Consider the following 13,119-nt stretch of genomic DNA (forward strand, 5'->3'; position numbering starts at 1 on the left):
GATTTAAATTAGTTTTTGCTGCACTGCCGTACAAAAAGAGGCCATATTCGATTTTACTCAAAATAAGAGTAGTAACGAGGTATTTAATAGTATCTATGTGTACATAGCATCTAGTAGATAAATATCTAATGAAGTTTGCTCTAGTGACGAGAGATTTTTGAGCACTAAGATGTGTTTTTTGCAGCTATAGTTTTTCTCAAATATTACTCCTAGTATGTTTTTTTCAGTCACGTTGGGTATTGTACTGTTGTTGATACATATTAAGATTTGTTGGAGTACAATTGTGCTTTCTGCATACATGTAAAATTGATGATTTTTTCTAGGATATTTTTGCCCCAGACACTTTGGACCAGTTCTCAATATCTAGAATTACTTTTTCAAATGTATTATTTATTAAACCCACTTAAAAGTGAAAAATATTCGAAGTACATCAAATTTTGGTGAAAAGCTAATGAAAGTTACATAAGCGTGTCATTGAAAGAATGTGGTTTATTTTTGAATCCAAATATCGGATTTTTACTGTACACAGAAAAAAGTTTCAGCATAAATATTATGAACTGCTTTCATTGACTAAAGTTAATAATATTTAAGAACAAGTTCCTAAAATGTATGAATTTTTTCATTTTTATATTTTTAAACATAATCTAGAAGCCTTGACTTAAAATATTAAAAATTTTCTTTATATTTTTCTGTTTGTTAAAAAATGTTTGAAATTTTCTTTAGAAAATTTTTTATTTCTTTATGATTTTTAGATTGAAAACAATGAAATATGCGCGTAACATGCAACATTTTCTGAAGAATGGATGTTTAGCTATATGCTGGTTTTTTTATTTCATATTTTGTTTTCCAACATTTTTATTTATTTATCATAAAAATTCGCTAATATGTGATTATTTTCTAAAAAATGGAAGATATTAACAGGTAACGGTTATTTATTTATTGCATTTTTGATGAAAATCAAAGAAAATGAACAAAAAAAAAAAAAAACAAAAAAATCTTTCATGTACAAATTCATACATTTTATGAACTTTTAATATTCTGAATGAAAATGGTTTGGGAAAAAAAGTCATGTTCGATTCATTCAATTTATTTCAAAATTCATTCCAGATATGAATTATTTTTTTCTGTGTATGAACCAAAATTGGTCTAAAAAATTTTTATGAAAAACGTAAATTATTAACCCTATCTCTCATATAAGTTTCTCTTCAGTTAATTTGATGAGTAATATCACACTGGTGTTTATAGGGGAGCATTATTTTTAAGGCATACGGTTTGATGGTGGGTATATGAGATTCGGCACAGCCGAATATAACACTCTCACTTGTTAGGTTTATTATTGCTGATATAACGGATAAGCTGTCAGTGTAAATAACAGTGTTTTTATTGGTTTTAGTCGCAATTATTATAGCTTGTAAAATGCCTGCTGCTTCGGCTGTAAAAATTGAAGAGAATTCGACTAATATTTTTGATGTTATGATGTTACCATTTTGATTCACCACTGCATATCCTACATTCTTGTTGTTCTTTGATGCATCGGTGTAGACTTGTTGTCATTCACTAGAGGTAGTATCTTTCTTATAGGTTGAGAGGCTGATGTAACAGGTGATAGGGTCGAAAGAAAGCGTGTCATTGAAAGAATGTGTTTTATTTTTGAATCCAAATATCGGATTTTTACTGCTTCTAAAAATAAGATTAGATGTAGTTCAAAGTTGTCAAAAATTAACAAAATCCCTCCAATGACACGTTAATTTAAAATTCATAGGTTTTCACCCGAATTTGAATTACTTCGGGTTACTAGTTGTGATGAAAATACTACATCTTTTTCCACACTTTTTTTGCTGGGAAAAAGTAAAAATATTAATTTAAATGTAATCGATGATCTTTGAACTCCATTGTTTATTAAAAAATCGTAATATTTTTTTATTAAATTTATTTCTGTGCAATTTTATTATTTGATATTTCTTTATATATATTTATATATATATATATTTATATAAAACAGATCATTGAATCGAAAAACACGCTTAACCTTTAAATAGATTAATGTTAATTGTTTTGTATTCCACGGTCTTTTTAATTAGCATTGCGTTTTGTAGCAAATTATTTATTAAAATAATTAATTAGAAGTTATATTGATTAATTAATTAGAAGTTACATATATTGAAAATAAAATAAATAATACAAAAACTCATAATAACAATAATAATAAAAATTGACTAGATTTGTAAAACATATTCTGATGATTATTAATTTTTTAATAATTACAAACTATTGTTTAAGATCCTTACCATAAACATTTCCATTATCTTCAATACAATACCATTTAGAGCAATTAAGAATGTCACATTTGGCTATTCCGAATTTGTCTACCCCCTTTAAGACATATGCTTCCCCGTTTGTTCTTCATATCATTCTATTCGTATCTAGTTATGTAGGTTATTTTGTTAAAACTTTTCGGGTGGACCAATTCAACTTACTTTCAATAATAATCATTGGACATCAATGTCATTAAGGACCTATTGGCTTTGATCATCGGACGGAAATATACATATATGTAGAGATATACATATGTCAAAGTCTCGTCAAAATTCAAAAAACTGTGTATTTTTTCTTTTATGTAAAATTACTAAAACAATATTCAACAAATATAAGTGAAATATTAGAATTGTTAACATGAAAGATATGTATAATATACATATACATGTATACATTAATAAATAAGGATGACAACTTAATTGAAAAATATACATATTTAGAAGTGACAACTTAAATTTTGAACGAATCGAGTATTAACGTCAAACAATTATTTTTTGTTTAAAAAAATAAACTTCCATAAAAATTTTACATTTTTCTTAAATGAAATGAAATTCTACAAAACGTTTATAACATTATGATCAATACGTATGTATAAACGTTTTTAAATATCCAAATAATGGAGATTATTAGCAAATTATTGATGAAACCCTGTAATTTTTTACAACAATAATAATACGCTTTTCTCATTCTGTGTGAATTCAACACACTTGAAAGAATTTTACTCTTTCAAAAAACTTCAAAACATTTTCCCGAAAATTCGAGGATAATCACCCCTATACTGCATTTCAATTCGAATCGAAATTTTCTCCGTTTGGCAACTTTGGTATTCTGCATTTCTATTCGACTCTCCGCCTCATAAACAACTTACAAAAACATAGCTACGACCGTAATGCAGAATACACACAATCGTAAAGTATTTAAACGAAATCTAATTGTTTCTTCTTTTTTTACGATTAATTTTTTTTTTTTGGAATACCATTTTTCCATTGTTGTTTTTATTTTTAAAGGTTGAAATTAAACGAAAAAAGTTGTAAAAGTTTGTTGTCCATGTAAAAGATTAGTAAAGGATAGGAAACTATTTCTATCGAAATGCTATGGTAAGGATCTTTGTGCTAAAAACAAATTTAAAATAAATATATGTATGTATGTATTTGGACGGAACAATTCAAAATAAAATGGTTTTAAAATACAGTGAATGAAGGAGGTATATTGGAACAAAGTAGTTGCTATGCATTGAAAACAAATATATTTCAATAAACTAAAAATTTTTAATACAATATTTGTACTAGGGTACAGATTATTATGTCACTTGATCAAATTCAATTTTAGCAAAAATTGCTATACCGTACCCCACTGAGGTCAATGTTAGAAAACGAATTACATGCAAATATAATTTTAGGAATGAAATTTACTCGTTCTAGGAAATTTGACACCACAATAAAGTCTTTGTATAACCAAAAATTAAACTTTTCTGGTTTAAACTTTATTCTAAATAGGAACACGTTTACTTATTCGAACATACTACATGCACATGGCTAACGAAGTTAAATAATTTCCAAAGCTACCTTAAATCTTAACTTTCAAATATTTAAATGTTATGATTAACGGATTTAATAAAATCAGATTCATCAAAATGCATCAATTAATATGCTGTTATTCAATAAAAAATACCTAATAGCCAAAAATCAAATTTTCAAAGGGTTTAAGTTTTTCGAATCCAGAAAAACTATAAGAATTCATTTCTGTGGACTCAGTAAAAATAAACATAATTGCGTCCATTTTATCAAAATAAACTAACAATCAGGCTTGAAGGGTAATGATTACACAAAGTAATTCATTACATGGTCATTACAATTACTTGTAATGTGTAATTGAAGTTTTGCCAATAACAATTACTTCTAATGTGTAATAACCAATTATAATTACTTGTAATTGAAGTTATGCCAATTACAATTACTTGTAATCGTAATTGAAGTTTACCAATTACAATTAATTGTAATTGTAATTTAGGTATTACTAATTACAAATTACATTTAATTATAAGGGAAAACTTCGCGATTACAAGTAATTAAAATTGGAAATGTTTCAATTATAATTACTTCAAATGCAATTGTAATTGGAAATGTAATGATTACTCCCAAGCCTGTAGAATAATAAATCCGTTTAACATAATGTGAAGATTACTGAATATAGAGATTTGAAAATGTTATAAATGGCCTTTTTTTCTTTTTAGCCATAAATTGGAATAAGTAAACGTCTTCCCATTTATACAAAAGTTCATATCACATAATTTTTAATCTGGTTGATATAAAAATTACATTTCTAAAAACTAGTTATATGTGTTATTTAGCGAACAAATTTTAATATCATAAAAAATTTTCAACCGATTCTTTTTTAGACATATGTATAAATCGTGATTTAATAGGTTATTTTTTATTAAACTAAAAAAGTCAGTTTTTTCCTTGTAAACGAATTTACTCAAATTTTTAGAATGTGAGTTTTTAATCAAGTGACACAAATAATCTATACGAGTATAATCAACCTGAAAAAAAGAGACATACATCTCATTGCCACCCTAATATGTTACCTTATTTAAATTGAATATTGTTAAATATATTTAAAAACACTCCAATAATATGATCCAATGTAACCTCCTTTAGAGAAACATTCACATATTTAAACAATTGAACGGAATGAAATAAACAAACATAACCATATTTAATATATATCTTATAATTACTTTCATAAGCTCTAAAGCAATAAACTATTACAACTATTTATGTTATGATCATTATTAAAATTAGCTTCTTGATACATTTATTGTGTGATGTCGCAAATTTTTTAATAACAAGTATTAAATTCAATAAAAATATAATATAATGAGTAAAACAGGTTTAATAATAATAATACTAATAATGAAACGATAATATATAGAATCGTGCAATCTTTTGATAATGCTGTGTTTTAACAACTTTATTTTTTGGTTCTATTTTGAATAACAAATGTGTCTAATTTACGAAATATAAATAATTGCATGTAAATTAGAACTGCTTAAAAAAGTAGATGTCATTATAGGTAATTTTCCCTATTTACGGACATTTTAAAATAAATATTAAGAGCTTGGAAAAAAAGATGTTCTACATTTAAAAAGTTTCACAGATGACAAATATGTAAATAAAAAAGTGATTAATCTCAAATTTAAAATAATTTTTTTAGATACTGATGAAAACCTAATAAAGGATTTAATAGTGAAAAGGCAACCGTAAATCTAAATAAAATAAATTCAAAAGTTTGGAAAAAGCAGGAAATCTTTACTTGACTAATATGAAATTTTACATAAAATAAAAAAAAATTCAACGGTAACGCTATTTTAGTTTAGCCCTAACGAAAGTATAGCTGAAAAGGTATTTAAGTGGAAATGGTTGCAATCATTGCTCTTAAGAATATGAAAAGCTTTTCAACATATTGTATCGAAATTCATGAAATACATATATACAGGAATAACATTTCACGAAAGTTTAATATAAACACCTTTTTAAATAAGAATGCACATAGAAATAAAATTAAACTAAAAATATTTAATTTAAATTATAATGTTCATTTGCAGTTAAAGGGTCATAACTCAAAAATGTAGTGTTTAGTAAAATGATTTAGAAAGTTTGATATAATTTTACTATTCTTCAAATAACAAAAATCAACCGTAAGATGTAATACAATTTTTCCACATCGGCCATAAAAAAGTACCACTTTTTTGCCACTTTTTCTCTAGCGTTAAAAAAGCATTCGAAATTGACTCGTAGGTAGGATATCCCTCTGTTAAAACTAGCTAAAACGCCGAATTTTGTTTTTATAAAAACCGCCAGAAATATACCGGAATAATAGATAACTGCATTCCGATCGTAAATGGATTTATTTCCGTATTTCGCTTCTACAGAAAACGAATGAAATCATTTTTAGTTTTTAATAACAAGTATTAAATTTAAATTAATATGTCATTTTGAATTTTCTTTATGTATTAATCAAAACCTTCATTAATCAAAACCTTATACGCAAAACACTGTTAATTTAATATAAACATTTTGCACATTAATAATATGAATCGGAATTTATATATGTTAAAACAAAATCGACTGGAATAATAACTATGGGATTAAAAAAATTAATGTATGACAGGTCCGATAATAACATATACAAAATTAGCATTAACTAAATTTTATTTAAAATACTTCTGTGCTTAACACTCTTTCAAAGGTGTGTTGAAACATATAATGCAATTTCTTCCAATTCTTTAAATGGTTTCATTCTCAGCAGTCTTGATATTTAAACGTTTTTAAAAGAGTATTAATTTTATGCATAAAATATTGATATCTAGATATCTTCAGACGCTGTTAAAAAATGTCTAGATTTTCCGCTAACAGTAAAAAAGTATTTGTTCAATTTGACAACAGATTAATATCTTTCTTAATCAAATTTAAAATTTCTTGATACTTAAAAGAAGTTATGACCTTTTAGTGCAAAATGACCCTTTATGTTTTCAAATTGGGAGAAACGATGTGAAAGTTGGATTTACGATCTCCGTTATTAATGAAATTTAACACACACATTATACATACAAAGTTTTTCTTATATCAATGATATTTTGAATGCAAACTTATTCCGGTTTAAAAATATTGCGATTTGAAAATTTAAAATATCTATGTTACAATTTTCTAAAAGTACATACATATATACACATAATTTGCCTTAACTTTTAAACTACACAGTATTCAACAAAATCTGTGATTTATATACATAATAAAACTAGAGTAAAGTTAATGTCCTTATTGCAGATGTTAAAAGCGTTGAAATAAGTTAAAACTTTGCCTTTAAAATTAAATCCAAAATTATGTTGGACTTTCCGTAGTTTCAAAGTTACGGACAATATAGTGTGTATACAATTTTAAAAAATTTATGATACTTTTAATACGCGATACATTTGAATCATAACGGGATTCCAATTTAAAAGTCGTTGATTTGATTAACATTTTTAATACGTAATATAGTATGTGTTAAATTTTATTAAAATCTAAGATTAGATATAGATGGTCCCATTTGTAGGATCAGATTTTGAAAAAATAAATTTTGACATTTTATGGTGTTTAATATATAGTTAATTAATATCAGTGTATTATTGCATACATATACTTTTTCTTTGGTTATACAGACTGTATAGACATCACACAAACTATCTTATGTATTAACAAATGAATTATGCTTTACAATTTATATATATGGTAATATATGTATGTATTTATGTATACGAATTGTTTTTAAATGTAACATTAATGAGTTTTAATGGATTCATAATATAACTTTTCTTTAAGCGCCCATTTTGTTGTTGTGGGTTATTGGAGATTTAGACTAGCTTCGGTACATATATTATATTGCTGATGGAAATTATGTAAAATTTGTTTAATTGTAATAATAATATTCAGCACTCAGGCATTTGATTCCTGAAACGAGAAAAAAATAAAAAATTATTGTGATTACACAGAAAAAAGATTAAGCATAAATATTATGAACAGCTTTCATTGACTAAAGTTAATAATATTTAAAAATAAGTTCCTAAATTGTATGAATTTTTTCATTTCTTTATGATTTTTAGATTGAAAACAATGAAATATGCGCGTAATTTTCTGAAGAATGGATGGATCATATTTTGTTTTCCAATATTTTTATTTTTTTATCATAAAAATTTGCTAATATGTGATTGTTTTCTAAAAAAAGGTAAGGTTAATAGGTAACGGATATTTATTAAATTTTTTTATGAAAATCAACGAAAATGAGTAAAAAAAAAACAAAAAAAAAAAATCTTTTATGTACAAATTCATACATTTTATGAACTTTTAATATTCTGAATGAAAACGGTTTGGGAAAAAAGTCATGTTAGATTCATACAATTTATTACAAAATTCATTCCAGTAATGTATTATTTTTTTCTGTGTAAAATAATAATATCTTCCAAATAAGACGTTAGGATATCAGGGACAGTAGCAGTTATGACTTTAATTAAAAAAATAATTATTTTTTCCGGATAATTTTTCTTTGAACATTTATATATATATTTTATTTTTGTTGGCAGAAATAATAATAGCCCGGGGAAAATAAATTTTGCTACGGAATTTTAGATAGATAAATGAAAATTGGCACGTAGCTTCTCCTTACCATTATTAAAAATTTATTAAAAGACTCCATAAATATCATGTGCGCTAAGCGAGATATTGGCGGTAAAAGGTCACAAAAGCATACATGGGAGTAGTCAATTATATTGACTAATTAATTGATGATTTCATTAGCATTAAATTGAAAAAAAAATTATAATTATTTTTTTTTTCATTAGCATTATTTTGTCTAATGGTAATGCTTTTTAATTCAACGATTTCATTAGTAATTATTTTATTTATTAAAAATAAATTTTCATTACCATTATTCAATAGATTTTAAAAATATTCGAACATTAGTTGGAATTTTAAAATTAATTTCGAATATCCGAACATTATAATGTATTTAAGTGAAATCATGCATGCCAAATTTCAGCCCATTCGGACTAGAAGAAATAGTTTTAACAGCATTAAAAATTTTTCGAACACGAGTTCGAATTTTCGAACATAATTCCTAATTGTCATCAGAGGTACTTATGACTGCTAAATTTCAGCTAATTTGGGCTACGGGAACTGGTTTTAAAAGCTTTCAAACCTGTGCTCTAATCCTTCAAAAATTTTCCTGAATTCTTATCAAATATATTTTTCGACAATTATAAATACTAATTAAATTTGTTTTTGAAAATTCATTATCAAATTCATTACCTTTTATGATAATAAGTTATAATGAAAAAAATATAATTTTCATTAAATGGTACTTAAAATATTTTTCATTAAAATTTTTTCTATAAATGGTAATGAAATTTTAATGCTTAATGAAAAATTCACTTGTATGCACAAAGTATGTTTTTTACGAATATCTCAATAATAACAATTTCTATATAGAATTGAATTTTCTACATTTTAGTTAAAGACTATTTTTGCATAGTATTAGTTGTTTTTGAGCTATAGTGCATTATTTTTTCATAGCAATGATATTTTCAAATCTTAATATTTTTAACGCTAATACAGATATATGTTGCAATTTTCATTCTAGTATTAGGTAAAAAGCTACATAATTAATTTCTGTTACATCCATTATCACAGCACCACCCTCTGTCTCATAGTGCAATGTCAGTCTCAGGAATGGAAAAGATTTGAATCTGAGAGTACTAATATAATTTTTGCTAGTATCGATTGTTTATTGTCAATAAATCGCTTAAATATGTGTTATTAAATTAAAATCCGACGTAGGTGTTCTTTTTTTAAGAAATCAATTGTCAAATCAAATTCTACACATTGCGGTCCATGACATGAGACCTTACATAGGACATTTACTCGTATGTCCGATTCTGAATATGTCATATTCAAAATTTGCTTTAAAGTCCAAATATTTTTGACCAGAAACTTCTTATATTATCTTTGCTTGAATGCTTAATTTCAAAACATATCGTTTTGAATCCTTCAAGTTTCAATCATTTGGAAATCATTTGTTTTAAAGTCAAATATTTTTTTAAAATTGAAATGGTAAATTTCTCATAATATATTAAGAATAAAATTTTAATTAGATTAATATTCATATAATGTCAATTAAGATAAAAATAAGTACAACAAAAATAAGACAATTTGGATCCCATTTTCTCAATGACTTCTTATTTTTGATCGAATCGAAATATTGAAAGTTTTCACACAAACATTATTTTAACCGGCAGATTATCTAGCGATTAAACGATAATCGTATATTGACATTGTGGCCCTGAGAGTATGAAATAAGACTTGGGAGTATCAGGGTACTTTTGAGCATAAAATAGTATCATAAAAAGTACCATCGTACAAGTTTCGCCATCCCTGGCCAGTCTATCCGAAAGTGCTAGTTATCTTTTTTCGTGAGTTGGAAAGCAAGGCTGCCAGATAAATTTCACAATGTTTTTCACAATAAGAACAGAGTACTGCTTTTGCAAAATTATTTCGGAAATATTTAAAACCAAATATTTTATATGTAATTTGACAGCATTTCGCACGAAATTTTGAACAGAGTACCTAGCTTTATGAATAACGTAAACATTATGACAAATTTGTTATCGGTACAATCTATATTAAGATTTGAAAATATTAGTGCAATGGAAAAATAATGCACTATAGCTCGAAAACAACTACTGATATGCAAAAATATTCTTCAACCAAAATGTAGGAAATTAAATTCTCTATATACATATTATAATAACATGTATAATAAGTAGATATTCGCTAAAACATATTTTTTACCTTTTTTATTACTTTTTTTGAAAAATAAATAATATAAAAAATAATAAGTCATAAAATAATAAATAATCAGAGATGGGGGTAGTGCACTAATTTTTAACTATCACTAATTATTAGTGGTAGTTCAAAATTATTCACTACTTTTTTTATGTTTAGTGATGAATTGAAAAATATAAGCCTCATTCAATAATAGTGATAGTGATATTTAAAATTTTTAACTAAAAATATTTTAAAAATAGTTAAAATATTTGTTTTTACAGCCTAGTGAAATAATTTTTTCTACACTAAATTATTAGTTCAAAAAATATTCCTGCACTATTTTTTTTCAGCAGAGAAATGTTTCACTCATTTGAAAGTTTAAGTTAATAGGACATTCTAGAAATGATTTAAGTCAACCAAAAACTCATTGGACGAATATTATTAATGAGTAAAACGTTCATTATTTACAAAGGTTCCAAGCTATTGCCTAAAAAACATCCAGTAACCACATCATTTTGTCAACTGGCAACGCAGATGACGTGGCAATCTAGGTACAAAATTAGCAAATTAATTTAATTCTCCGAGGAGAGTTCACCATTCCGCTAAAGAAAAAATCATTATACTTGAGCAGAAGAAGGCAAAAGTTTTGGAATGAGATGAGAAGTATGTATGTATGTATGTATGTATGTATGTATGTATGTATGTATGTATGTATGTATGTACGTATGTATGTATGTATGTATGTATGTATGTATGTATGTATGTATGTATGTATGTATGTATGTATGTATGTATGTATGTATGTATGTATGTATGTATGTATGTATGTATGTATGTATGTATGTATGTATGTATGTATGTATGTATGTATGTATGTATGTATGTATGTATGTATGTATGTATGTATGTATGTATGTATGTATGTATGTATGTATGTATGTATGTATGTATGTATGTATGTATGTATGAATGTATGTATGTATGTATGTATGTATGTATGTATGTATGTATGTATGTATGTATGTATGTATGTATGTATGTATGTATGTATGTATGTATGTATGTATGTATGTATGGGAACTAAGGACACTTTCCAATTATTTGTTTTATTTTTTCCATGTGCAGTAAATATAAAGAACTGTTCAATTTAAATTAGGTCACACCGTACTTTGAATTGTAGTGCTCCTGGTGTAAAGAGGCAAAAGTCTTCGGGGGCATTTTATTAATTTCAAAAATACGTACCATTAACCGTACGAATTTTCAAGCGATTTTTTTGCCATTTGAAAAAGTACATGCAATTGAAAAAACTCAGAAACGATTGTGAGAAATTCAGCACAAAATCATGAAAAATTTGCGTTCATTGATTTCAAATTCCTTTAAAAAGAACAAAATTACGTTTTTTCTATCCTAGGAAAATATGAAGAATCTTTGATCTTGACAGAGAAAACAAAAATACTTTTAATTTGACAAACAATTTTGAGTTGTTCATTAAAGAGTAAAACCACCGTTTTTTCGTCTTTGTTTCTCAAAAATACATCCATTTATAAAAAAATATGTTTAAAAATATTATTTTTATTCATTAGCTTTTATGCATCCAGACTAAAGATTTGGATGTATTTAGACACCACTTATTAAATCCGAAGAAATAAAGGTTTAAATGTCAAATATGACAAAATAATTTTACTTATTAAAATATCCACATCTTCCTCTAATTAAAAAATTTCGGAATTTTTTAATGGTAAATGGAAAATGTGTGCTGGAATAATTCAAAATCATTATTTAATTTGAAAAGCTTGAAATAAATACGGCGCTACATACGTGCAGAATTTTTGGTGGATAATTTTCTAAAAGTATAAAAATATTTTGAAAGATGAATTTATTCATATTTTATATGAACAATGCATTTGAGAGGTCTACCTATGTATATAAGATTTGCAAAAGTGCTGTCTTTCAGGACACTCTAATGAGTAGTTAAATATATATCATGGTTTTTAGATTTGATGTGCATTTAAAAAATGGCAACCGAATTTATATCAAAATCATTTTTTTATGGTTTATTTAACTTATTGCAGATTTTTATTGTTATGTCGATTTAACAATAAATTTAAATTTTATACGTTTAATATAAAACTCAAATTGTATGGAAAATATGAGTGATTACGGATCTTTATTGTTTTCTCGAATTGAGAGTTATTTAAAGTACATTTTTAAAGAGTTATATAAATAGAAATTTTAAGGGGAGATATGAATGATTTTCTAGATGGATTTGTAGATTTAGAATTTTTAGGAGCGGCTTTTGTTCAGTAGTTTTTATTCTGCTTACAAAAGTGGCAACGTAGACATTCATTCAAGATCTAATATAGTTTATAGTTTTCTCGATCGTAGGAAACTACATCCGATTCTCTTTTAAAAATGTTATTTTCTGAGGATATACAGCAGATTA

General features: G+C 25.6%; 1 protein-coding gene across 1 annotated transcript in view; it reads right to left on the reverse strand.

The window, feature by feature from the left end:
* Positions 1–7,526: 7,526 nt before the first annotated feature.
* The window catches only part of LOC119610628 (transmembrane protein 132B-like), a gene marked incomplete at its 5' end in the record, with an annotated part of 108,320 nt that continues 102,727 nt past the window's right edge, over positions 7,527–13,119 (reverse strand). The window contains 1 exon segment of the mRNA XM_037965924.1: positions 7,527–7,808. Coding sequence (XP_037821852.1) covers positions 7,794–7,808 — 15 coding nt within the window.

This window comes from Lucilia sericata, unplaced genomic scaffold, assembly GCF_015586225.1.
Source record: "Lucilia sericata isolate MDLA Ls3-8-SP2 unplaced genomic scaffold, ASM1558622v1 Contig001254F_arrow, whole genome shotgun sequence".
Classification (NCBI taxonomy): Eukaryota; Metazoa; Arthropoda; class Insecta; order Diptera; family Calliphoridae; genus Lucilia; species Lucilia sericata.